Source organism: Bos javanicus, chromosome 5 (genome assembly GCF_032452875.1).
Source record: "Bos javanicus breed banteng chromosome 5, ARS-OSU_banteng_1.0, whole genome shotgun sequence".
NCBI lineage: Eukaryota > Metazoa > Chordata > Mammalia > Artiodactyla > Bovidae > Bos > Bos javanicus.
Window position 1 is genome coordinate 110,879,193 of NC_083872.1, and position 26,548 is coordinate 110,905,740.

Below are 26,548 nucleotides of genomic sequence, written 5' to 3' on the forward strand. Positions count from 1 at the left end.
AGAAGTGCTGGGAATGATGGAACAAGCCTTGTACTTGGAGGCCGAGCACTGTCAACCACAACGCCCTGTGGGACCCTGGGGAGGTTGTTCTTTCCTCCCTGGGCCTCAGTCTCCTCATCCATAAAGTCAGGGGCTTGGGCAAAGGATGGCAAATATGCAGCCACCTCTGCCTCCTACTCCACCCAAGGCAGACATGGCTAATCAATCATGAGCCTAGACTCACCCTCGGAATCTTTCTCATCGCAGTGCTTTTGGAAGGCACTGCTGATTGATTGGAGTTGGCCTGTGAGATGAAAGGTACTTGCTGCTTGTGGATTTGGGGCTCCCAAAGGGCTCTTTCATCTCCTAGGTTCTCTGAGATCACAATTTATTACAATGTTCTCTGAGGCCTACTTGATGCCAGGCCTTGTTCTGGACACCGGGGGATATGGATCCGGTCCTAAAATGAGCTGAGTCTGCACAGGAGGGGAGGACTTCAGGGACAATATCACAAGCCAGAGTAACATAGGGGCCATGTGGGAGACACAGAAGCTGTGAAGGCCCAGAGGCAGAGAGGAGTGTGGGAACAGAAGATGTAAAATCTAAACACATCTGGAAGTATAATGAACTCTGGAAATTCCACTGTAAGGCAAACCAAGGTTGGGGGAGGGGTCGGTTTGCACAGCAGGGGCAAGGGATTAGAGGCTGGAATAAAATGAGAACTGTGAGTAGTTTGTGAGGCTGGTAATCAAAAGGCACCAGAATGTCAGGAAATTTGGCTGCCTTGTGCCCTGTCCAGGGTGCTGAATTCCTTCTATTATACTAGAAGTGACTACTACCATGGGCAGAGCCAAGAATGGCATCAGGGGGGTTATGAAGGGGAACTGGGTAGCATGATCTAGATGTCACCCAGCTACTCTCTGATGGACTTAGAGGGTAAGTGTGTACTGGGCCACAAGGGAAATTCATTGTCCCCTGGGCCTATCTCTTTCCTCCTCCTCCAGGACACCATGAAAGGCACCTCCTGCTGAGCAGGGTTCTGCTGTCAGCCACTCCCAGCAGCTCTGTGTGCCTGTGGGCTGGTCACAAGTGGGTGCAATATATGTTCTCTGCATTTCCAAGGGCATCTCAAAAGATGTGGTTCTCACCACAACCATGTACAGTTGAGGTTATTGTTATTCCTGCTTTACAGATGAGGAAACTGAGGCACAGGGAGGGTAAGTGACTAGTCGAAGGTCACACAGTGGGATAGCGGCAGAACTAGGATTCAAGTCCAGCATTCAGGCCAGAGCTTGACCATGGCACCAGCCTCCTCGCCACGTGAGGGGAGGGGCGTGGGGCTGACTGCCAGGGGGAGGGGGACAAGGAATCCAGCAGCTCTTCTGCCCTTCCTTCCACCTCCCTCCCCAGAGAGGTCCTGGGACCTCATTTGCTTCTCTCTTTGTTCAGGAGAATGAGCAGGGCCCTGGGGGCCCTGGAGATGCCCTGCTGTAGGAAGCACTTCCAGTCCTGCTCCCACAGCCGGGTTGCTGGGGAAGTCTCTTAATCTCCGCAATCCTCATATGCTCCTCTGTAAATGGCACACCACCATTGACAGCCTCTCTTAGACAGGAGCTCTCATCCTATCAGCCCCAGGTCTGGCTTATCTTGAATTCCCAGAACCCAGCCTGGAATGGGTTCATCCACCTTGGAGGCGTTTCATGTGTGCTGATTGTGCTCAGCAGGAGAATGGAAAGGCCCTGCCCGTCTGGGACCAGCGCAGTGCAAATGCTCCTGGAAGGGTCCCCCCTGCCTCACCCCCATCCCTCTGGCTCTGCCCAGCCCCCACTCACCTTGTCATTGATCAGCAGCTCCATGGGGTCGTGGCCCGCCTCCAGCAGCACAATCTCGTTGGCCTGTCCAGGCACCGAGTAGGAGAAGGGGGTGCCCTGGCCAGTGCCGCCAGACCTGGAGCGCAGCCACATGCAGACGGTGAAGGCGTAGAGCTCCGGCAGCGCCTTCCGCACGCGGGCGTACATGTAGTTGTTGCGGATGGGAATGCTGATCTTGAAGGCATCTGGGGGACTGTAGGCTGAGGACCCTGAGTGGGGTGAGCAAGGCGAACACGGTGGGGGTCAGTGGACACGGACTGGGGAGGTGGGCAGGGCACACTCCAGAATAAGGGCTACTAGCCCCCTGGTAACCTCAACTTGTCTATAAGCCTCAAGGGTGGTCCTCACCAAGTTTAAAAGATGAAAGCTCCCTGAGAGTTCACAAGTCCTAAATTCCTATTTTGCAGATGAGGAAAATGAGGCCTGGTGAGAGGAAGTGAACTTTGAAGGTCACAGAGCAAGCCGGTGACAGCTGAGGACCGCGGAGCCAGGGTTCCTCACGCTCACACCTGTACAATGTCCACATGCCATGATTTTATGACCCTTGTGCTGCCAGGCCCAGGTGTTATAAAATGACAACATTTTGATGGCAAAGGTACTCCTGTGGGGGGTGGTTAAGTGCAGGGGCTTTAGAGTCAGACCTGATTTAAGGTCTAGCTTCACCACTTACTCGCTGTGTGACCTTGGGCAAGTCACTTGACCTCTCTGAGCCTTATTTTCCTTATTTATAAATATTTGCTTATACTCATTCATAAATATAATAATTTAATAATTATAATAAAATAAATATTATAAAATTTATTTATTTATTTATAGCCTTATTTATTATTAGGGGATAATAAACAGAGCCACCCCTGTATGGTCTGTGAAGGTTAAACCAGCTGGCGTATCAAGTACTTAGCCCACTCCCAGAATACAGTGGGTGAAAATGAGCCGGAAAATGCTAACTGGTAATGCTGACAAAACATCCCAATCATTCTCTCTCAGACTCTTCCCACCAACCTATCTAGCTTTAACCTCTGGGAAACGTTTTCTGAGTGAATCTGCCACCCTGAGGACCATCCGAGGACCAAGGATACCCTCGCCCACCATGCCCTCTGTGGGGCCCAAGACCCACCATGCTCCAGTTCGGCTACACGGTCCTGCAGGGCGTCCAGCTCCTTCTCTACCTCCTGCCGCTGCTGCTGGCTGCTGTGACCAAGGGCCATGCGTTCCTTCTCCAGCGCCAGCACCTTGGCCAGCAACTGCCCCTCCAGCTCGTCCATCTTGGAGTGCAGGGCAGTGGGCACCACGGGCGCGGGGGCTGGGGCGGCTGAGAAGTTCACTCGGGCTGGAAGCTCCTGCTGCTCACGGACAGAGAAAGGGACATTCGAAGTCAGTCAGAGGGAGGATGGAAAGAGACAAAGTCCCAGAGATGTCCACTAGCCCTGCTTGAGTGACCCCTGTTGAGCCTCAGCTTCCCCATACGTAGAATGGGACGGCAATGCCTGCTTTGAGGCAGTGAATGTGCACTGGGTGTGCAGCAGCAGGCTGTCTCCAGTGCTGGTGTGTGACGGGAGTGGACAGCAGGCTGGCTCCTGTCCTCGGGACATCTCAGCCTATGGGGTCAGCAGTGGAGAGCTGCAAAAGTCCCCCAGAGGGTCCGACATGCAATTGGGGTTGAAAGCCACTGCCGAGCACTTCATCACTGGAAGGCAGCACCTTGATGGGTCCTTGAAGAGGTGGGCTATCCTGATCCTCACTTACTCACATGCCAAACTTCTCCAAGATGGTTCAAGACTCTGTGTGGGTGCTGGGCAGACCCAGGGGCACAAACCAGGGGGCTTCTGGAATAGGGCTCCAATGCTGCTGTGATGGGTGGTTAAGGTCACAGACTCCAGAGGCAGGCAGCCCAGGGCTCAAATCCAGCTCGAGAACCAACCTGCTGTGCAGCCTGAGGCAAATGCCTCCATCTCTCTGAACCCTTGCTTCCTCTCAGGCAATGTGGCACAACTGTGACTATTTAGAAGGGTTGTGGGGATGATTAGGTGGTAAATGCCTGTGAGCAGAGGCTGTTTACTCTGCTGTCTAGAGCAGGGTGTTCGAGGGTGGTCTAAGACACCCCCATCCCACCCAGGATGAGGACAAAGTGTCTTAGGATCTTCCTTTGGCCCACCTTAAGACCCCCGTGGGAAGGAGAATTGGGACAGAAGCCAGGGGGTCTTTCCTTTCCCCTCCCCTGCTGGAGGAAACCCCTTCTGGGGTGGAGGAAGGCAGCTGAGGCCACAAGTCCTGATGCTGGGAAGGGACAGTCTCTGGTAGACACGTCATGGGAAGACGAGTAGGAAATGAATAATTCATTGAGCTTCTAGGAGCCAAATTAGACAAGCTTTGTCTGCTCTCCCCTCCTCCATGCTCCCTACTGACAGCCTGATGCTTCCTCACTGTCCAGGGGCCCTGCTGGCTCCCAGTTCACCTGCCCTGGGCCCCGACCACAGGCTTAGCCCCAGACCTGAGCTCACTGAATTCTCATGATTCCTTCACCGGGCAGATATTCCCTGAGCCCCTACTGTGGGCCAAACAGAAAACCAGGAGCACAACCAAGCATTCCCTGAGCACCCTGTGCCTACAGGGACGGCCCCACAGCTCAGGGGCAAGCACAAGAGACCCCGGTCAGATTCACTGGCCCAGCTCTGACCTTGTCAGTCATTTGCTGTGTGACACTGGGTAAGTCCCTTAACCTCTCTGAGCTCTTTTTCTTTCCTAGCCCTGTGATGAGAGGATAAATGTGTCCCCTGCTTCAAAGTGCTGGGGGTGGGGAGGGCAGTGCAGGCAAAGCGTCACTGCCACACTCAGCACCAGAGAGGAGGGAGCTGCCACCACAGACAGTGACGGGACCACGCACTTGGTTCCGCCACTCCACCCTGAGGCGGAGGGCAGGTGGGTTAATCTCTCTGGGGTCATTTTTCCTCCTCTGTAAAGTGGGGACTTGGAATGTTGGACTTGCAGGCCTGTGGTCAGGATTAAAAGATGGCGCATAGTGGGAGCTCCAGCTTGACTCGGCGTGGCCACCTGTATGCCCTGCAGTGTCCCACGTCGGAGGGCACAGCCATCCACCTATGCAGACGCCTGCTTGGCCCACCAGGTGGGGAGCCCAGGTGAGGGGGGTGGGGCACGGATGGATGAACTGCTCAGTACACATGGCCCACTCTATTACACGAATCTTCACTGTCCACCCTCTGGAGGGCTCCTTGGAACTCCCCAGGTGCCCACGAATCCTGACTCTGGTGCTGACTAAACACAAAGCCTCAGTTTCCCCTTCTATAAAATAGGGACAACCGGCCCCACTCTGCCCATCCGCAAGACAGATGTAAGGATGAAACAGTGGAAGTAACAGATCCTTGTGGACTGTAAAAGCAGGATGCACGGGACTTCCCTGGCAGTCCAGTGGTTTAAGACCCCATGCTTCCACTTCAGGGGCCCTGGGTTCGACCCCTGGTCAGGGGATGAAGAGCCTGCACACTGTGCGGTGTGGCCAAAGAAGAAAAAACAATGCAAACTGTGAGGCTTGAATACATCAGCTGACGGGGAGCTTGCTACCTCCAGAATCTTTCCTTGACCACAGACAGCTCGTGGAGTGACAGGGCCAGCCACCCACTGTATCTGAGGCAGTGGGACTTCTGGGAAACCTTAGGCTGAGGCAATTAGCTCATGAAGTGCCATCTACATCAGCACTGGAAGGGCCGGGGCCGGGTCTCCTGGAATGGGCCCCCTTCTAGCCTCACTGTCCCTACATCCACTGGGCCTCCTTGGGCATGAGGGGCACACCTCTGAAGGAGGTCTCCCCTCGGTACTTTGCAGGTAATTTTTCATGAATCCTCACAGCCAACTCGTTTTGGTTGGCACTCTTAGTGTCCCCATTTCACAGATGGGGAAACTGAGACGTCCTTCTGAGGGGCTGAGCAAAGCTGACCCCTCTGGAGCCAAAGCCTTCTCTCTCTCCCGCAAAGCGTCCTCCTCCTTCAGAGGGAGAAAGACCTGCCAGGAAGGAACAGGACGTCAAGTGCTATTTACACAGATGCCGTTGCGAGGAGACACGGCACAGGCCGAGGGAGGTGGGCACACAAGCTGTTCTTTTGTCAGAGCCGCCAGCTCTGCCACCGGCAGGAAGGCCAGGGAGGAGGTGGGCTCACCGGATCCCATGTGGCCCCCTCCCCACCCTGATGTCTGCATCAGAAGAACATGACTCCCCCCACTTACCCATCTGTTGCGGGCACAGGCTGTGACGCGTGGGCTCTGGGCCTGATGCCAAGTGGGCCCCCAGCCCAAGATGGTGGGGAGACAACGCCATCACCCCACGCGGGTCCTGATGGGGGCTCGGAACCCACACTTGTCGTGCTGGGAGTCCGGGGTGGGGTTTGGTGGAAGTACGTGGGGCCTGGAGCCAGAGCCCAGGGTTCCGGTCCAACTCAGCTAACGTGCTGGGCTCATTAGCACTCGGTAACAAGATGCTAACGGAGGCAGCTGTCCTCACTGCCGCGCGCCGCGTGCCAAGTCCTGCACTCCGGAAGTACTGTGCAAACATTCCACAAGCCCTCTCAACTATCTGGGGAATTAAGGAGGGCTGCTTTTCAGAGGAGAGAGCAGAGGCTCAGAGAGGTGAAGTCATCTGCCTGAGGGCACACACTGCCAAGTCACAGAGCCAGGACCTCAGTTCAGTCCCTTCTGACTCCAGAGCCCCTTCTCCTTCTTTGGTCCTGCCTGAAAGTCTGGGTCTCAGTTTGTCGGTCTGCCAAATGGGTACATTGCCAGCTGTCCTGCCTGCCTCGAGGACCAGCAGAAGAGGTTTCAGTGGCCGTGAGAAGGCTGGGACGATCTGGCAGGTGGTGCCAGATCCTGGTGTGGGGCAGCTTTGTAGAGGGGCTTGGATAGAGGGACCTGCCTAAGTGGGGGAGCTCTGGTGCTGGGAGGGCGTGGGGAAGACCTTGCCACCTTGTTCCCAGGTGGGGTCTACTCCTTTCCTATGAGGGGCAGCGGGAAGGTGCCAGTTTTCATGGTCAAGGCTCCACCCTCTGCACAGTTCCCCTCCACGCAGAGAGCACAGGGCCCAGCTCCAGGTACAGGAGGGCAGAGAGCAGGCTTGGTGGCTGTGGTGTGGGTCAGGCCACCTATCTCCCATACGGGCTCATCCCCTAAGTCCTGTGTGAGTCTGCCCCAGCTCACACCCAGGCTCCATCAGCCCAGTGACCTTGTTGTGGAAAGCCTCCCTGCCTCAGTTTCCTCATCAGCAAAAAGGGTACAAAAATAATAGCTCATAGCACTGCAGTGAGAAATGTTAACAGATATAATGCCCTTAGAGTTGGCAAATGACAGGTATGTGTCAGCTATTATTACGATTATTACTAACACTCCTTAAACATCTCTTAAAGGAGCCCATCCTCCTCCACCTTCAACCATTGATGTTTTTGTTTAATCATTATATTGAGGGAAAAAAGCAAGTTACAGAAGAACAGTTGGATATCATTCATACAAAGGTACAAAGATTCAAAGCCAGCTCATGTATTTATAAAAGCATAAAGAAATGCATGGAGTGATAAATACAAATTCAGGACAGCGGTGACCCTCTCTTGGGGCTGGGACAGGAGAGGCCCTCAGGGGCATCAGCCAGTTGCAACTGTCCTGGGTCTTGAGCGTCAGTGGGGACTTGGATGGTCGTCTTTACACTTTAGTGCATGTCTTGTTTTAAAAAGTTGTTTTGGCTGTGCTGTGTATGGTGTGGTTGTACCTTAATTCCCCGACCAGGGATTGAACCCACACCCCCTGCCTTGGAAGGCAGAGTCTCAACCACTGGACTGCCAGAGAAGTCCCCAGTAATTTTCTTTTAAAAAATGGGGGGGTGGGGAGATCCAAAAGCAGAGTTTTGAGGGTAGAATCTTAACCACAGCCTCACTCGGCTCCTTCATCCTCCCCCACAACCCCAGTCCAGGCCACCGTCCCCAGGCTCCTACTCTGGCCTTTCTCCACACAGCAGCCAAAAAGGCAGGCAGCTCAATGCAAATCCAACCACGCTGCTTACACCCTTCGGTAGTCCTCCTCTCCCACCCTCGATACCCTGCCCCTCTACTCTCAGCCCTTACTACACACCCCTAGAGGCTACCCTTCACTCCAACTGAAAAGCCCAGCTGTCCCTAACTCCCTCTCACCCCTGGGCCTCCGCACATGCTGTTCCTTCTGCCAAGAACACTCTTCCCGCCCCCATTCCACCTCCTCTGGCCAGTGCCTCCTCACCCTCACCAGATGGCAGCTTCCTGACGCCTCAGCCAAGATGCTCCAGAGGGAGAGGGAACGAGGGTATCTCTGGAGGGACTGCAAGTCCTCACTCTGTTCATTCATTCATTCATCTGTACCCATGTGCTGTGGCAACACGATGCACAGGCACCAGCATGACTCTCAGGTCAGACAAGCCTCCCCACTGACTGGATCTGTGGCCCTGGGCAAGCTGTTCAACTCCTCTGATCCTCAGTTTCCTCAACTGTAAAATGGGAATACTAATATCTACATCTTAGGATATATGTAATGACAAAAATGACAAAATATGTAAAGCCTGGTATATAAAAATGGCTGATAGAGAGTCATAACCATTATTATTACTTCCTATTATTGAGAGGCAGGAGAGCATGAAAGTGAAAAAAGTGTCAGTCGTTCAGTCATGTCCGACTCTCTGCGATCACATGGACCTAGGCTGGCCGGGCTCCTCCGTCCATGGAATTTTCCAGGCAAGAATACTGGAATGGGTTGCCACTTCCTTCTCCAAGGGATCTTCCCAGCCTAGGGATCGAACCCGAGTCTCCCACATTGCAGGCAGATTCTTTACCATCTAAGCCACCAAGAAGAGCATAGTGAGTAGTAACTGAGTGGGATGTGGGCCAGGGAGCCAGACTGCTTAGGACTGAAATCCCAGCTGAGTGACCTGGCCAAGGTTCTTAACCTCTATGAGCCTTGGTTTCCTCATCTGTGAAATGGGGAGAGTAACAATCCCCTGGTTCTTGTGGGACTAAATTGTAAGGCTCTCAGAACAGGCTGGCAGAGAGGGTGAGGTGAGTCGAGGGAAGGTCTTTCAGAGGGGGCGTCCTGCTCCCCACTTCCTCCCCAGGAGCCCGCCTGGCAGGCTTCTCTGTCTCCATCTCACCCTGGCAGGGGAGGGGCAGGAGAGCAGGTGGCAGAGGCCAGACCAATCTTTGTCCTGGTCCCCACTGCCACTTTGCAGTTGGAATGGAAAACAGATAAATGGACCTCTGTACACTGAGGGTGCAAGTCATGGCAGTCGGCATGCAGGAGGGGAGGTCGGGAGAAGGGGGAGCAGTTCTGTGAGGGTCTGTCCACACACCCTCCTCTGAGGCCTCAGAGCAAGCGACTAGACACGCCAACCCCAGGCCCCTTTCCTCTCCCTTCACATACTCCCCATCAAGCTGCCACAAAATCCCTTCCTGGCCCTGCCTGCCCACATACCTTCTGGGCCCTGGGCCAAAATCTGCAGCAGAGACTGAGGACCCCACCCTCAGCCCATTTTCATGGAAAATCCTAGCTGTCATCTTGGCTCAGCATTCAACATGCTGTGTGGCCTTGGGCAAGTCACTCAGCCTCTCTGAGCCTCAGCTTCCCCTGGAGTCAAATGTGGGGTGGGCAGGGGCACCTAAGAGCTTCCACTTCGGGTTGGCTGCCTCAATCCCTGTCTCAAGTTCTGTGGGGATCAAGTGTCTGACTGTACTGGGGAAACCCAATGGCCTTGTCACTCGGGGGGTGGGGTGCACCAGCCCCTGACCTCGGTTCACCTCCCACAGGCAAGGACTTCACAAAATGGCCAATAAACATAAGAAAAGGTGCTCAACATCATGAGTCACCAGAGAAATACAAATTGAAACCACGATGAGTCCACTACACACCCACCAGAATGGGGAGTGTCTTTAAAATGACCACAGCAAGGTTGACAAGTTTCACACCAGGTGGGCGTGCGAACGCTTAGATGCCACTTTGGAAAAGCGTTTGGCAGAGCCTCCTAGAGCTAAATATATGCCTCTCCTGGAACCCAAGCATCCCACTCCTGGGGATACATCCAGGAGAAATGAGGACTTTTAGCCAACCAGGGATATCACAAGGACATTCACAGCAGCTTGATTTGTAATAATCCCAAGCCAGAAACAACCCAAACGTCCTTCCATCAGAGAATGGGTAAGTAAGGTGTTTCCACACGCTGACACACTACACAGCAGTGAAAAGTAAACCACTGACACACACACACCATGACTGAAGGTCAACGTGCAGCGAGGACACCGGACATGAAGGGCTGCAGCTTGTCTGAGTCGACGTGAGGGAAGTTCAAACACAGAGAAGACTGATCTACAGCGATGAAAACTGGAATCGTGCTACCTCTGGGGAAGCCTGGACTTTGGGATCACAAAGGAGCCTTCTAGGGTGCTGGCAATGTCCTGATTCTTATTTGGATGGTGCTTCATCGGTGTGCCCATACATATATTTTCATGCAGCTGTACATTTAAGATCTGCGTCTTTTTCACAGACAGAGAGAACTGACTTGTGGACACGGTGGGGGAAGGAGAGGGTGGGATGAACTGAGAGAGTAGCATGGAAATATATATACTACCATGTTTAAAATGGATAGCCAGTGGGGATTTACTGTGTGACTCAGGGAGCTCAAACTGGTGCTCTGTGACAACCTAGAGGGGTGGGGTGGGGGGGAAGGTGGGAGGGAAGTTCAAGATGGAGGGGACATATGTATACTTATGGCTGATTCATGTTGATGTATGGCAGAGACCAAGAGAATATGGTAAAGTAATTATCCTCCAGTTAAAAATAAATACATTAAAAAAATTTGTGTCTTTTTAAAGTATGATATGTAAGTTCTTAAATATCTTGAATGTAAGATACACCTTAAAAAACAGGGTCACACGTAAGCCCCTCCCTGTCTTCTGCCCAAGTGGCTCCTGCCAGGCTTGGAACAGGCAGGAGGGGTCTCCTTTCTCAGGGGGAGTCCTGCCAGGGAGGAGAGGCCTCCAGGGCACAGATGACAATTCCTAATCAGGAAACATCTGCCCAAGAATTCAGAATCTGGAGCCCAAAGGGCTTGAACCACACCCAGCCCCTCCTTCTACCCATGAGAAGACTGAGGCCCAGAGAGAGAAAGTGATTAAAGTCACAAGCAAGAAGAACTCAACTTTATGCCATACAGTCTTCCCATTTCAGAGAATATTTAGAGCTGCAAGGTGGTTAGGGAGCATCTACTCACTGTATCATTTTACGGAGGGGAAACAGAAGCTGGGGGTAGGGAGGGCAGGTGGTGATTTAGCTCACTCTGGTTTCTCCAGAGTCTATGAGCCTCCATTTCTTTATCTGTAAGATGGGAATATGTACAGGCTGCTTCATAGGGCTGAAGACTGAATAAGCTAATATGCACTAAGTGCCTAATACATGTTACTTGTTGTTATTTATCGCTTCTGGCCTCCAGATTATCTTGCCAGCCATCAGGACAAACCTTTGAGGACTGGTCCTCATCACTCTTGCTCCAGATGCTCTGATTCAGAAATGGTCCAGGCTACTACACAAGAGGCACTTCCCTCACCTGTCTTCCTCACTCTCTTGGAGGAAGTTGAGGCCTGATCCCTCAGATGGACCTAGAGTTAATGATGAAGAACAAGGACTCTGGAGCCAGACACTGACAGAGGCAAATCCAGGCTCCAATGCTGTGTCCCCTTGTGTCAGTTTCTTAACCTCTCTGAACCTTGGTTTCTTCATTTGTTAAAGGCGGATAGAATCGTACCTCCCTCATGGAAATTTTCTCAGGATTAAATGAGATAATGCTCAGCACCTGACACACGGTAAGCTCTCAGTAAATGTGAGCTCTAACTGTTATAATAGTCCAGGAACCTCTGTGACTATCATCAGGGTGCTCCTTTTCATCACTTCCACCCCAAGATGAGGAGAGGCCACTAGCTTGCCACATAGGGTTAAGAATGTGGTTTATGTCAAAGAATTGCTACTTAAATCAATTTAGAAATTCCGTTTTACACATAAATTAGTGCAAAAACATAACACTGCAACATACATACATGGCTGGTTGCCACATAAATGGCCCTTTTGGAAAGTGGTTTTTGGCCACAGCCATAAAAGTCAATATCATCTGACCCAGTAACACCACTCCTGGGAATTCAGCCTAAAGAAATAACTCAATTGACTTAAAAAGAAAAAAACAAAAAACAACTATCTACATGAAATCGATCCTGCAATGAGCATCCAGAAGAAAAAATAATTAGAAACAACCTACATCTCCAGCAACAGGAGACAGCCGAAGGATTGATGCATGCAGGAAGCTGAGCTGGATCCAGGATCTTACAGTCATCATTAAAATGGTAATTACCAGCAACCCCAGCAACTCGGAAACAATGTCCACATTCTGATAAAGGACCAAAAGGGGGAGGGCTTCAAAAATGAATAAAATGGTGGAACTAAATGTAATTTCCCCCTCAAATCTTTTGACATTTTTTCAATTAACGACAACAACAAAGAAAAACACAAGACAAACGATTTCTCCTAAGCCCTCAAATGTGACTCCAACTTGAGGTCTGCAGGCAGAGGGTGGGCCAGAGAGACCTTTCCTCCCTTTTAGCAGTCAGTCCAGTGGGGTGGGGAAGGGGGTGATGCAGAGAGGTGGGAGGAGCAGAGGTGGGGACAGGAAAGGGACAGAGTGTAATCAGGGAGGACCCCTGGGAGGAGGTGTCCTCAGAGCAGACTTAAATGATGAGTATAGATGAGCTGGGGGTAATCTAGGCAGAAGAAGGAGGAACTGGGAGACACGTTGGAAATGAAATGGCAGCCTGGGAGCAGGCAGGAGTCTGCTATCACAGGAGAGCCCAATGGTGGGCTTAAGGAAGATCCCTGGGGTGGCCTGGAGGAGGATGGATGGAGGGGTGTGCCTGATCAGGTGGGAGACCAGCAAGGGGGCTGCTGCAAACATCCACAGAAAAATGAGGCTGACAGGGAGGAGGAGGGAGAGAAAGGAGCCAAGCATGGTTTCTCAGGGTACACCTGAGAAGCAAGTTGGCAGAGGACCTGAGTTCAGGTTGGGACATGATGAAGGGAGGGGGCTGGTGGGATGCCCACGGGGAGGTGCTCAAGAAGCAATTGGATCTCTTGATCTGAAGCTTGGAGAGAAACCTGGGCTGGGGACAAAGTTGGTTTGGGGGCACTTTAGTGGAATGGTGTTGGAAGCTTCAGGGTGTGGTTGAGTTCTGCTAGGGAGAGCAAGAGGAGGGTCTGGAGGGGTGCACATGTTAAAGGAGGAGGACCCAAGAGGGGACAGAGAAGCAGGGAGACAGGAGGGGCAGCTGAGAGGTACCTAGAAGCCCAGGGCATGGAGATTTGTAGGAGGGAATGATCTATGGGGTCAGATGTCAGAGAGGGGACCAGCAAGAGAAGGACTGAAATGTTCCTGCTCAATTTACCAACTCAATACCATGAGTATTTCCGGCAAATCAAGGTGGGAGAGACACTAGTGGTGATAAAGTAGACCCTGAAGGGCATCCTTTTGAGGTTTCTGGATGAGAAGGGAAGAGGGAAGCTAGTCAGTGGCTGAAAGGTGCATGAATTGAGACCAGTAGTCTGATCCCGAGTCCGTTGGGCTCCAAGTCCCAGCCACTGTCAAACACCCCAAAGAGACCGGCTCTGGCTGCTGTCAGGCTCAGAAGACAGTCCTGGTGGGCAGGCACCCCCTCCATGTCCCCTGCACTCAGAAAGCAGGCATGTGTACAGGGAAGCAGGACTTCTTCCACCCAGGAGGCTGACCTGGTGCTGAACCCCAGCCACTAGGATCCCCTCAACCTCAGCGGGCTAACTGGAGGGGAGCCCACCCTGCCAAATGCACAGATGCTGGGGGAACAGGTCCAGGGCAAGCCCAGCCCTGCCAGCCCCAGACGTGGGAGGAACCACGGGAGCCATCTGGGTGTGGGGGCAGGGGCTAGGGCAGGCAAGAGGAAACTGATCGACGACCAGATTTTTTTATTTTTACATTAATAAACTCTATTTCCTAAATGGAGGATTTGTTCTCATTTTTAATTTTGGCTATTTAAAAAAATTAGTAATATTAGAACTTAATGATAAAAACAGCAGTCACTCAAATTGAGACCTCTGTGAGAAGTCTGTTAGAGGAGGTCTTCTCTGTGAAGAGGTCTCTGAACTCCAGGTTTGGAGATGGCTGTGATAGCTGCCTGGCTGTGCTCTGACACCCTGCGGGGTGGGTGCAGACACCACACAGACTTTCTGGAGGGCCACTGGGCCATGAGTAAGGCCAGGCTTCCACACCAGCATCTCCTGTGCTGCTCCGCCGGGGATTTAACTGAGAGAGCCATGGAGAGGGAAGAGTCCCTGCCTTTCCTTTCTTCCAGCCACTCTCCCCCCTTCACCAGCTGCACTCGGTTTAGGGGGAGGTAATAAAGGGGGCAGCCAGTGCTTGGGCCTCATTCTGCCCGCTCCTTCCAAGGATCCTGTTCTGCTGTGAAACCCCTTCCCTGCAGTCTGGAAGTCATGGATGCTGGGAGTGGTCAGGGTCTCCTGGATGTCTGTCCTGACTAATTTGTCCAGCTCCCCGTCCAGGTGGCTCCAAATAGGTTCTCAGAGGGAGGCAGGGGTCTGGCAGCTTCAAAGGAGAAATGGCTGGTCCAGGATCACAGGACAGGCAAGGGTGGACTGCCCCTATTGGGTCCCTCATGTCTGACTCCAAGCCTGAGACAGGAACATCTGAAAAAGGTGACTGGAGGGGGAGAAACCCAGATGGGACCTATTCTCCACTCAGCCCCCAGCCCAGAGTGGCCGGCTTTCAGGCATCTTGGCAGGGCTAGAGCCATCTGAGCTTCTGCTGTCCATGTCCAAGGTCCGAGCCCAGCTGGGGGCCTTAGGGGTGCAGAAGGTGAGGCGCATCCGGGTTTGGTTTATGAGACACTGTTCCCTGCGAATCTGCAGGAGAGGACGACCCCGAGTCCCTCAGACAGCCCTCCTATCTCCTGACCACAGGGGGCTGAGTGTGTGGCTGGTGCTGCTTTGGGGATGTCCGAAAGAAGGAAATGAAACGGACATTTAAAGAGGTCCTGGTACGTGCCGAGCATTTTCACGTATCTACATTTTAATCAATCCACACTACAAGTGGGCACCGTTATAACCATTTTACAGACTCAGAAACTGAGGCTTACAGAGGCGCCTGGAGGAAAAAGGATCGGGAGCGAGCTTTTCCCGCGTGCTCCCTGAGCCGCAGTGTGAGTTTCCGGTCCTACCTGACTCCTCCCTTCTCCCCTGGGAGGAAGGTCCAACCATCCCCTTTGCACAGACGGAAACTCAAGATTCAGAGACTCGACAGCGGCCCCGCGCCCCCAGGGTCCCTGAGCCGGCGGTGGCCGCGGGACCGGGGATGCCCTCGACTCCCGCGGGCGGTCCCTCCCACCCCCGGCCGGGTCCCCGACGGCGCGCGGCGCGGCGCTCACCTCTATGCGGTCGATGCGGTCCCGGAGGGCGCGCACCGCATCCTCTAGCTCGAGGATGAGCGCGGGCGAGTCCCAGGGCCCGTCGGCCATGGTGTCGCGGCGGGGCCCGGCTTCCTGGAGACCGCGCGGCAGGCCGCTCTCGCAGCGGCCCAGCTTGCCGGTGAGCTCGCGGATGGTGTCCTGGTCGGCGCGGATGCGCGCCTCCTGCTGCAGCGCCGTCTGGCGCAGCTGCTCCGCCGTGCTCTGCAGCAGCAGCAGCTCCTCGCGCTCGCCCGGCGCCGCGTCCCCTGGCTCGGCCCCCGACGGGCAGGCGGCCGCCAGCGGCGTGCACAGGAAGCGGCTGAAGAGGGGTACTGGCGGCAGCGGGTGCGCGCTGGCCGCCGGCGCCCCAGGCAGAGCCGGGGGCCCGGCCGAGCCGCCCGCGCCGTGCAGCGCGCTCAGGCTGCGCTGCGGGCCCGGGGACGCGGCGGCGGCCGAGGCGTTGTCGGCGCCGCCGGGCAGCGCCCGTGCGGGGCTGGCCGCCAGGGGCACGCTGGCGATGATGCAGATGACGGCACCGAGGAACGCCAGCATGCCCGCGGCCAGCAGCACGGCCAGGAACTTCAGCGTGAGGCGGGCGGCGGGGGCGCCCGAGGCCCCCCGGCAGGCGCGGCGGCGGGGTTGGGGCGCGGGGCCCGGGCGCGCAGGGCCGAGCGGGGCCCGGGCGCAGGAGGAGCCGGAGCCGGAGCCGGAGCTGTGGCCGCGGCCGCTGCTGCCGCTGTTCTGAGCCCCGGCGGCGCGAGGAGGAGAAAGCGGCGGGCGGCGGGGAGGGGGAGCGGGGCGCGGCGGCCCCGCCCCGCCGGCTCCCCCGGGCCGGCCCTGGCCCAGCCCCGCACCCGTTCCATGCCGGGCGCCGAGTGGGGGCGCCGCCCGGGCTGCGGAGAGGGCCGGGGGCGGTGCCGGGAGCCTCAGCCCGCAGCCGTCGCCTCGCAGAGGGCGGCGACCTGGTGGCCGGGCGGCGGGACTCCTGGGCGACCCCCGCCCCACCCCACCACGACTCTCTGGCCCCCTCTCCGAGCCCACCAGGCCGTCTGCTAGCTTTTGGGGAGCTTTTCTCCACGCCGGGCTCTGTGCTGAGAGAGCCAGGGGCTTGATCACAATTAAGCCTCACCGTGGACACGTTCCCAGTACAAATGAGACCCACAGGGGTCAGGTCGCTGTCCAAGGTCACGAGGCTAGTATGCACTGGAGCAGCATTTGAGCTCAGATGCATCTGAGTGGACCCAGACTATGCAATGGAGCTGGGGTGGGCCTAGGGAGAGCTAGGAAAGAGGCTAGTGTTAGAGGGAAGGGGACTGGAGATTTTGACCCAACCTCTAGTTATACTATGGCCACCCAACCGTCCTTTCCCACCCCAACCCCTTGAAAAAGCAGAGGTGACTCCCCTTCTCCCCATACGAAAAAAAAATTTTTTTTTTTTCCCTGTGATCTCAGAAGGTAGCATCTCTGAATCTTCAGGAGCACAGAACATCAAGGGTCACTGAGAAGACCCCTCTCCCACTGCAGTCTACACTGGCATGGCAAAAGCCCAGTGGGCAGGTGGACTGGGCACTGGAACAAACAAGCAAGCATGGGAGTGGGCTGTAGTGCCAGGGTGATGCAGGAAACTTTTACTGTCTCCTGTTGAAAATGTATATACACATTTTGTTGCAAATTAACTCGCAATGAAAAATGTTTTAAAAAATTCTACCATCCTTCAGAATCCAGCTCCATCTCCAATTTTCCATGAAGCATTTCCTGGCCGTGGGTTTCCAGGACTTGGAGAGTGTTCAGAAGGCTGGGATAGAGGAGAGGGGCTGTGGTTCACTGGAGGACTGGCCAAGGCCACACCCAGTTCAGTCCTGAGCCAAGGCCACACCCAGGCCTGTCTCCCTGCCAAGCCTGCATTCTTGACTTGAAGGGAAGGCCCATGGTGGGGCTCTGGACCACCAGGGATGCAGTGTGGTCTCAGCAAAGTGGTGGGGAGAGACCAGAACATTTCTCAGGATCAACAGCCCAGGGAGGCCCTGTGTGGCTGCTGAGATCCTGCCCAGGGGTCCCTGGGCACATGTTCCACACACTTCACCCCAACCCCAGCCTCAGGATCATGTCTGCCCTGCTTACCTGATCTCTGGGAGTCGAGGGTTACCTAACTTGTAAAGTAGGAGCAAATCAAATGCCAGCTCTGTACACGATGAACCCCCAGAGCTGTATGTGCATGGATGTGAGTTAATACTCATTGGAGCAGTGACCTGGAAACCTGCCAAGCAGCACAGCTTGGAGGAAGCATCTCCCCGACAGAGAGGTGGGCCAGGCTCTCTGAAGGTGAAGGCAGACAGGCAGTAGGGGGCCTGAAGTCCTGCAGACACGAGAGGCGTTGGGACTCCTGGTACATCTACGTGTGTTCTATGAAGACAGAAGCACTGACATTCTATCTTGGAAGGGCAGAGAAGGCCAAGAGAGGGGCCTACTGCCCAGAGCAGCAGGCCTCTGTGGCTTGGGCACCAAATGGTGCCCCCTTTATGTGAGCTGCTCCGTGAGCGATGGAATAGTTGGATACATGGGTCCAGAGGCTGGAGTTGAATTTTGCTCAAAGTGATCTGTTTATCCCCTAGAATGACTTTTTAAACCTATGATATGAACATGTCACTCTCCTGCTTACAAACCTATTAGTGACTCCCCGTTGCCATCACTTTGGGGCTTCCCTGGTGGCTCAGCAGTAAAAGAATCTGCCTGCAATGCAGGAAATGCAGGGTAGAACCCTGGGTCGAGAAGGTCCCCTGGAGAAGGAAGGAAATGGCAACCCTCTCCAGTGTTTTTACCTGGAGAACCCCAAGGACAGGGGAGCCTGGAGGGCTGTAGTCTATGGGGTCATAAAGAGTTGGACACAATTGAAGGGGCTGAGCATGCACGCATCCCCATCCCTTTATGGAAGAAAGTCCAAATTCCTTAAGGCGCTAGTACCTAGTGGTTAAGGCAGGGATTCTGAAGCCAGAAGGCCTAGTTCAAACCTGCCTCTACCTGTTACCAGTGGTGTGACCTAGTTTGCAAAGAGGGTAACGTAGCAGGTCTTTGACAGCGCCTGACACCACCCTTTCTGTGCCTTAGTTCCACAATCTGTAAAATGGGAGAAGAGTACTAGCACATGGAAAGCTTTAATAAATGTTGGGCCTTATGATGTTAGCTTTTCTTGGTTTACAAGACTTGGCAGGGCTCACCCTCCCAGCCTCATTTCCCATCTTCACTCTTGGAGCAGCATTAAACTGTGCCTAACTTTCCCCACACACCAGACTGTCTCCTGTCTCTCCCTTTGCTCATGCTGTCCCCTGCCTGGAATGCCACCCCGCCTTCTTCCTTGATTCATCTCTATCCTCAGCATCCAGCAGGAGGCCACACCCCGGGCAGCCTCTGGGTGAATGTTTGCAGTACTAGTCCCCCCACAGATAGCACTGGCTGCTGCTGGAGGCAGAGGGGAGAAGTTAGGACAGAGAGGACTTGAAACCCATCTCTCTGGAGCTCTGGCGAGAGGCCCTCCTGATCCCAGCACAGAATTCCTCAAGAGATGGCCAGAATAGGATTCACAGGGGAACTTTCATAAGACTACAACAGTCTTCACATTTTCCTTCTGAAGCTCACATCTCTGAGGTTCTTTATTCCTTCACTTTCCTTTTTTTTTTAATTCCTTCACTTTCATTCCATCCTTAGGGAAAGGGAATTCTGCCCTAAATGAACAAATATAGTCATTCATTCAAAATATATGTTTTGAGCCTGACTTTGGATGCCGTTAAAGTACTGCACTCAATATGCCAGCAAATTTGGAAAACTCAGCAGTGGCCACAGGACTGGAAAAGGTCAGTTTTCATTCCAATCCCAAGGAAAGGCAATGCCAAAGAATGTTCAAACTATCGCACAATTACACTCATCCCACACACTAGCAAAGTAATGCTCAAAATTCTCCAAGTGAGGCTCCAACAGTTCATGAACTGAGAACTTCCAGATGTTCAAGCTGGATTTAGAAAGGGCAGAAGAACCAGAGATCAAATTGCCAACATCTGCTGGATCATCTAAAAAAGAAGAGGGAGTTCCAGGAAAACATCTACTTCTGCTTTATTGACTACTCCAAAGCCTTTGACTGTGTGGATCACAACAAACTGGAAAATTCTTCAAAAGATGAAAATACCAGGCCACCTTACCTGCTTCCTGAGAAATCTGTATTCAGGTCAAGAAGCAACAGTTAGAACTGGACATATTGGGGAATATAGGGAAGGAGTTCCATACTGGGGAAGGAGTACGTCAAGGCTGTATACTGTCACCTTGCTTTTTTAACTTATATGCAGAGTACATCATGCAAAATGCAGGCTTGATGAAGCTCAAGCTGGAATTGAGATTGCCGGGAGAAATATCAATAACCTCAGATATGACACCACCCTTATGATGCTTTTGAACTGTGGTGTTGGAGAAGACTCTTGAGAGTACCTTGGTCTGCAAGGAGATCCAACCAGTCAATGTTAAAGGAAATCAGTCCTGAATCTTTATTGGAAGGACTGATGCTGAAGTCGAAATTCCAGTACTTTGGCCACCTGATACAAAGAACTGACTCATTTGAAAAGACCTTGGTACTGGGAAAGATTGAAGACAAGAGGAGAAGGGGACAACAGAGGATAAGATGGTTGGATGGCATCACCGACTCAATGGACATGAATTTAAGCAAGCTCTGGGAGTTGGTGATGACCAGGGAAGCCTGGTGTGCTGCAGTCCATGGGGTCGCAAAGAGTTGAACACTCCTGAGAGACTGAACTGAACTGAACTTGGTCCAGGCATAGTGCCAGGCACCAGGGAGAGCTGGAAACAGGACAAAATTACAGTTTTATATTCTAGTGGGGAGGCAAGCAGTAAATAACTGAATAATTAAATAAGCAATAGTACTGAGAACTATAAGGAAATTTTTAAAGTAACATGATAGAAAGTTATAGGAGGTGTGTGGGGAGTGTGGGAGGGGTGTTGGGAGATGGGGATTGCTTATAAGGTTATCAGAAAAGGCCTGCATTTAGCTGAGAGTTGAATGACCTGAGAAACCAGCCATGGAGAAACTTGGGGAAGGACTGAGTGTTCCAGACAGAGGGAACAGCTAGTGCAAAGGCCCTGAGGCAGAAATGAGTTTGATAGATTCCAGGAACAGAAAGAAGGCCAGTGGGGCTGGAGCACAGTGAACACTTGGAGAGAGAGGAAACTGGAGGGGAAGGCAGGGCAAGGTCATTTGGGCCTTTACAGGCCAAGGGGAGGGAATGGGTTTGATGTTAAGCTCCATTGGTCAGCTTTAAGCAAGGAAGTAACATCATGTGGTTTGTGTTTGTAAAAGATCAATGGCAGTTGTATGGGGGCTGGGTCATTAAGGGATAGGAGAGGAAACATGGAGACCAGGTAGGGGCCATGCAACCATCTAGGTGAGAGGACTGAGTGGTTTGGAGGTCATGATAATGGAGAAAATTGGATGGATCATGGATTGATTTTAGAGGTAGAGTCTCTTAGTTGGGTCCTTCAGGAAGCAGACACTAAGATAGCATTAGATATGCAAGTGGTTGATAGGAGATTAAGTCCTGTGAAAGATAAAGAGGAGAAAGAAGAATTGGGCAGGTTGAACCTCAGACCTCCATGCAGATCTGACAAACCCTTGGCCATCTTAACAGGGTATTCTGGATCCAATGGGCTTCCCCAGTGGCTCAACGGTAAAAGAATCCACCTGCCAGTGAAGGAGACAATGGTTCCATCCCTGGGTTGGGAAGATCCCCTGGAGGATGAAATGGCAACTCAATCCCGCATTCTTGCCTGGAGAATCCCATGGACAGAGGACCCTGGCAGGCTACAGTCCATGGGGTCGCAGAGTCGGACATGACTGAGCACGCATGCACTCTGTGGCCAACAGTGCCCATCAGGGAAGTTTGGCATTTGGCAGAAATGCCCATTCCCCAATAACTTTTTCATGCCCAGTCATTAATTGAGTACTTCCCCAGAAGAGGGTGGCTTTGGCTCAAAAGCTAGGGTGATGTCCACACAGAAACCTGCATGGGGACGTTTACAGCAGCTCTGTTTATGATTGCTAAGACTTGGAAGCACCCAAGATGCCCTTCGGTAAGTGAATGAATAACTAAACAGATATATCCAGACGATGGAATATTATTCAGCAATAAAAAGACAGGAGCTGTCAAATCATGAGAAAACAAGGAGGTACCCTAAATGCATATTACTAAGTGAAAGAAGTCAGTCTGACAAGGCGGCATACTGTATGACTCCAGCATATGAAGAGGCAAAACTATGGAGATGGTGAAAAGATCAGGGCTTGCCAGGGGTTACGGGGGAGGGGAGGATGAATAGGAGGAGCACAGAGGATTTTTAGGGCAGTGAAACTACTCTCTATGATACTGTGATGGTATCATTTATCAAAACCCACAGAATGTACACCACCAAGAGGGAACCCTAATGTAGACTATGGACACTGGGTGTAATGATGTAGAATCAGTCATAAAAATCAGCTTATCAGTCATACAAAATGTCCCACTCTGGTGTAGGATGTGGATAATGGGGGAGGCTGCATACGTAGGGGTGGGAGGGGATATGGGAAACCTCTATACCTTCTGCTCAGTATACTGCGAACTGAAAACTGCTCTAACCACCCAACCAGCAAAAGCTGCACCTACAGGCGCCCTCCAAGGCTGCCACATCCCACCCCTTGCTCCATGAACATTCACTTCTCCATACACAACCCAGGAGCAGCCCCTCTGAGGTCCCCTGGGCCCCTCTTCCTGAGGGTACGTTGAGAAGTAGGGGTTGGTATGATGAACCACAGTCCCCATCACAGCTGGTCTCAGGGCCCCAAGAGGAATTCACGGCCTCCTATCTCTGCCACCCAGTCTAAATTCCCTCTGCCTTCTGTTAGTATCTCTTGCTGAGCAAACGGTGGCGAGGAAGGGCTGGAGAATATTCTTTCCTCCCCCAGCCTAGTAAAGTCCATGCACAACATATCTGCAGGCGGGGAGGGAGGAGGCAGGATTGTGCAGGGAGAACTTCAGACTATAAGAAAGTCATTTCTAAAAGAACAGGGGAGTGGGCGCTAGTCAGGCAACTAGTTTCTGTTACAGGCCTGTGGCAGAACCAGACTTTGAAATCAGGGCTTAAGGTGACCTGATTCACCCAGTTTCAGCATGGCAGGTCCTGTGTCCCCGGAAACCTCTCAGTCCTGGGCAGATCCGGCTGGCTGGTCAACCGAACTGTCCCTAAACTACACTCCCTCAGTGCTGGTACCTAATGGACACTGAATAACACACGACTCTCTTTCTTCCTGCCTTCCTCAGCCCCCGGGTTTCCCTCCTCTACAGCCTCTCCCCCTTTACCTGTTTATCAGAAGACTGTGAACTCGAAGGCAGGAACCAGCTGTGTCGTCCTCATCTCTGGGTCTCCAGGGCCAGCCCCTGTGGATACTCAAACTCCCAGTGACTAGAGACATCACCGGGGCTGTGCTCGTGAACCAAAGAACTTCCTTTCCCCAGAGGGTGGAGAGGTGGGGACTGGGGTCAAAGAGAGCTGCCTGCATCCATTCCAGACATCCCCATCCCAAGGGGCTGGTCTCCACCCACAGATGGGCTGTCCCTGGACCAGAGCTGCCTCGGTCTCCTCATCTATAAAATGGGGCTGTGGTACCTACCTCATAGGATTATAATGAGAATGAGAAGACCAGATGAAATGTTGCATGTGAAACCTCCCACAAACTCGGAGGTAGGGATCAGTTCTTACCATGCTGCTTTGTATTTCCAGGGCACTCAGTATGCCTGGCACTCAGTAGATGCCTGATACCTGCTGCATGCATGCTCAGTCGTGTCTGACTCTTTGCAACTCCATGGATTGTAGCCTACCAGGCTCCTCTGTCCACGGGATTTCCCAGGCAAGAATACTGGAGTAGGTTGCCATTTCCTTCTCCAGGGGATCTCCCCAAATCAAAGATCGAACCCACATCTCCTGCCTTGGCAGGTGGATTCTTTACCACTGAGCCACCTGGGAAGCCCCTCCAATACATGCTACCCTCTTCCTTATTTATTCCTAGTGTATATTAGATGCTCAGTAAATGTTAATTTCCCTTTCTACTTCTTTTCCTTGACTCCCCAGGAGCCTACACTGCCTTCCTCCATAGTTTCTCTGTCCTTTCTTCGTTCCCCTCTCACCCTCTTTCTGAGCAGCGTTGGGGAACCCTTCAGACTGAGGTTCGTGTATGTGTTCCATCAACACACCCCAATCTGGGGCCTTCTAGGGGGAAGCAGGGCTCAGGTAGGGCCCGAAAAGCTTAGGTCTGAGCATCAGATGTTGGGATGAGCCAGACCAGAGAGGAGGGGCAGCAGCCAGGGAAGAGGGAGCTTTCCTCTCTGGGGAAGCCCAGAGATTTCCATCCAGGGTGTTTACTTCCTAGGAAGCGGGAAAAGGAGCCAACTCACCTCTCAGGCTCAAGCAGGAAGCGAGGACATCTGTTCTCAGCTTGGGAGGAGCTGAGAATCAAGGAGGAAACGGGTGTCCTCCTTGTGGGGGGCCTGGGAGTTGGCTGGAGCGTGTGAGCTTGAGTCCAGGTCCAGCCAAGAAGGACCAGAAGGAGTGGCTGCCTAATAAGGCTGCGTCCTCTCTCTGAGGACGTAAGGGCCGGGGCTCTCACTGTTTCATCAGCATCCCAAAAGCCCCCGGTTCCTCCTCCCCTGAACTTTTTACTCTGCCTAACCCTGACCGGTGGCAACCTAGGAGCTCCATACTGTAACCGTCCCCATTTAACAATAAGAAAGTTGAAATCAGAGGGATTCGTTCATTTCCCCAGGGTCCCCTAGTCAGTGGGTGTCCATCTGGGAGTTGAACCATGTCGCCTGTTCCACTGGGCCAATCAGCCCCACCCAGTGAGGAAGCAGTATGTCCTGGGAGCTTCCTTCCGCCCTTGGCTTAGTCCCATCCCCTTCTACCCTCTTCTCCAGGCAGTTCCCAGGCAGAGCCCAGGAGCCCACCTAGATCTGCAGCGCCCCTCCTGCCCTCACCAGCGGCCCCAGCACCAGTTTTCACTGCATTCGCCTGTAACTTGCATTCCCCAGCTCAAGAACTTCTTGAGGTCTGGTACCACGTCTGCTTCGTATCTGGGTCACTGGCTCCCTGCCTGTGTTCAGGGTGTATTTCCATCCAAGCACGATGGAACCTCAGGGCTGGTGGCTGTGACTCCAGCTCCTCTAGAAAAGGCTATTTTCCTTTTTTTTTGGCGGCACCGCATGGCATGTGGGTGGGATCTTAGTTTCCCCGATCAGGGATCAAACCCTCGCCCCCTGCATTGGAAATGTGGAATCTTAACCACTGGACTGCTAGCGCAGTCCCCAAAGGGCACTTTTCTGATGATCCCTGACTCTGTAGCTATAGCACATGGAGGCAGGAAAGCTGAGTTTTAGGGAACATTCTTTCCTTAGTCTGTAAAATGGGTAGGAGCAGTCCTGTGCTGCCTACAGACATGGTGAAAGACAAAAGGCCAGCTGCTGAAGGAGGGGCAGGTGGACACTGCAGGGCCAGACAGAGGTGTGTGATGGGGCTCAAGACCAAGGGGGTGTGTACCTGGGACCTCACCTGGATGGCTCTTCACTTGTATCCAGCGAGGAGCCAAGGGTACCTGGCAGCTACCCCTCAAATGCCATCTGTTTCCTGATCTAGCCCAGGGTACCCAAGGTGATCCCTATGGGAAGAGGGGGCAGGTTGGGGAGACTCTCCCAGAGGCTAGAAGAAGGCAGAAGGCATGAGACCAGGGTAGAGTGGGCAGTCCTGCCTGCTCGACCCTCCCCTGCTCCTGCCTGCAGAGCCTGCTAGCTCTCTTCTCGGCCCATCGTGGGGTGGGTCCAGGCTTGGATCTCTCTCCTCACTGAAGTTTGTCAGCCACCAGCACTAGCTGCAGCCACAAAAAAATTGTACCCACACACGGTTTATTTTTCAGAAACTGAGAAACAGGGAGAAAAGGGACTTTGCCAAGATTGCACAGCAAGGAGGAAGCATTTGAGAACAGTGTTGATCTCTAACACTGGGATCCTTCTTACAATGTTCCTAAGGCCTTTGTAAGTAATCATTAAGAGCCTCACAAGGCCTCGGTGGAACAGGCGTGTGGCTATCACGATCCCCCTGTTGCAGCAGTGATACTAAGCACAGAGAGATTAGGCAACTTATTTCAGATCACACAGCTGCAAGTCAAGGAGCTAGGGTCCTAACTCAGACATCCAACCTCATGATCACTAGGATGGACTGTCTCCCTGGCTGAGCAGGGAAGCCCTGGTAGACTGGGATGGGGTCAGGGTATGGTACGATTGTATTGTATCGTATTGTTTAGACGGGAAGTTATGTCTGACTCTTTTGCCACCCCATGGACTGTAGTCCGCCAGGCACCTCTGTCCATGGAATTTCCCAGGCAAGAATACTGGAGTGGGTGGCCATTTCCTTCTCCAGGGGATCTTTCCAATCCAGGGATTGAACCCACATCTCCTGCATTGGCAGGCATATTCTCTACCGCTGAGCCATCTGGGAAGCCCAGGGTAGGAACAGGAGAAGAAAGTAAAAGGGCCTGTTAGGAGGCTGAGGGGAGAAGGCAATGGCAACCCACTCCAGTACTCTTGCCTGGAAAAATCCCATGGACGGAGGAGCCTGGTAGGCTGTAGTCCATGGGGTCACGAAGAGTTGGACACTTACTGAGCGACTTCACTTTCACTTTCATGCATTGGAGAGGGAAATGGCAACCCACTCCAGTGTTCTTGCCTGGAGAATCCCAGGGACGGCGGAGCCTGGTGGGCTGCCATCTGTGGGGTCCCACAGAGTCGGACACGACTGAAGCGACTTAGCAGCAGCAGCAGCAGCAGCAGCAGGAGGCTGAGGCAGTGACGGGACACACAGAATGAGCTGTGCTTCGAGGGAAGCAGCAGAAAGAATTTTACTCTCAGTGGCTGCCCTGTTAACCTGTTCTGTTGACCCAAACTTCCCTACCTCTGGATGAGGTCTTGGGCATATTTCATAGCTTGTTCAGTCGCTTCGGGGCTTTATCCTACTTTTAGATGTTGAAACAGTTGGGTCTAATGGCAAAGCTCTAAGCTCTAGCCAAAGCTTCTCCTCTCCCCCAGC

General features: G+C 53.1%; 1 protein-coding gene across 1 annotated transcript in view; it reads right to left on the reverse strand.

Annotated features, from left to right (window-relative positions):
- The window catches only part of NPTXR (neuronal pentraxin receptor), a 39,816-nt gene that overhangs the window by 5,088 nt on the left and 8,180 nt on the right, over positions 1-26,548 (reverse strand). Inside the window, exons 7-9 of the mRNA XM_061419092.1 lie at positions 15,371-16,515; positions 2,968-3,193; positions 1,812-2,059 (exon numbers count right to left, since the gene is read on the reverse strand). Coding sequence (XP_061275076.1) covers positions 1,812-2,059; positions 2,968-3,193; positions 15,371-16,515 — 1,619 coding nt within the window. The remainder of the gene's footprint in view (positions 1-1,811; positions 2,060-2,967; positions 3,194-15,370; positions 16,516-26,548) is intronic.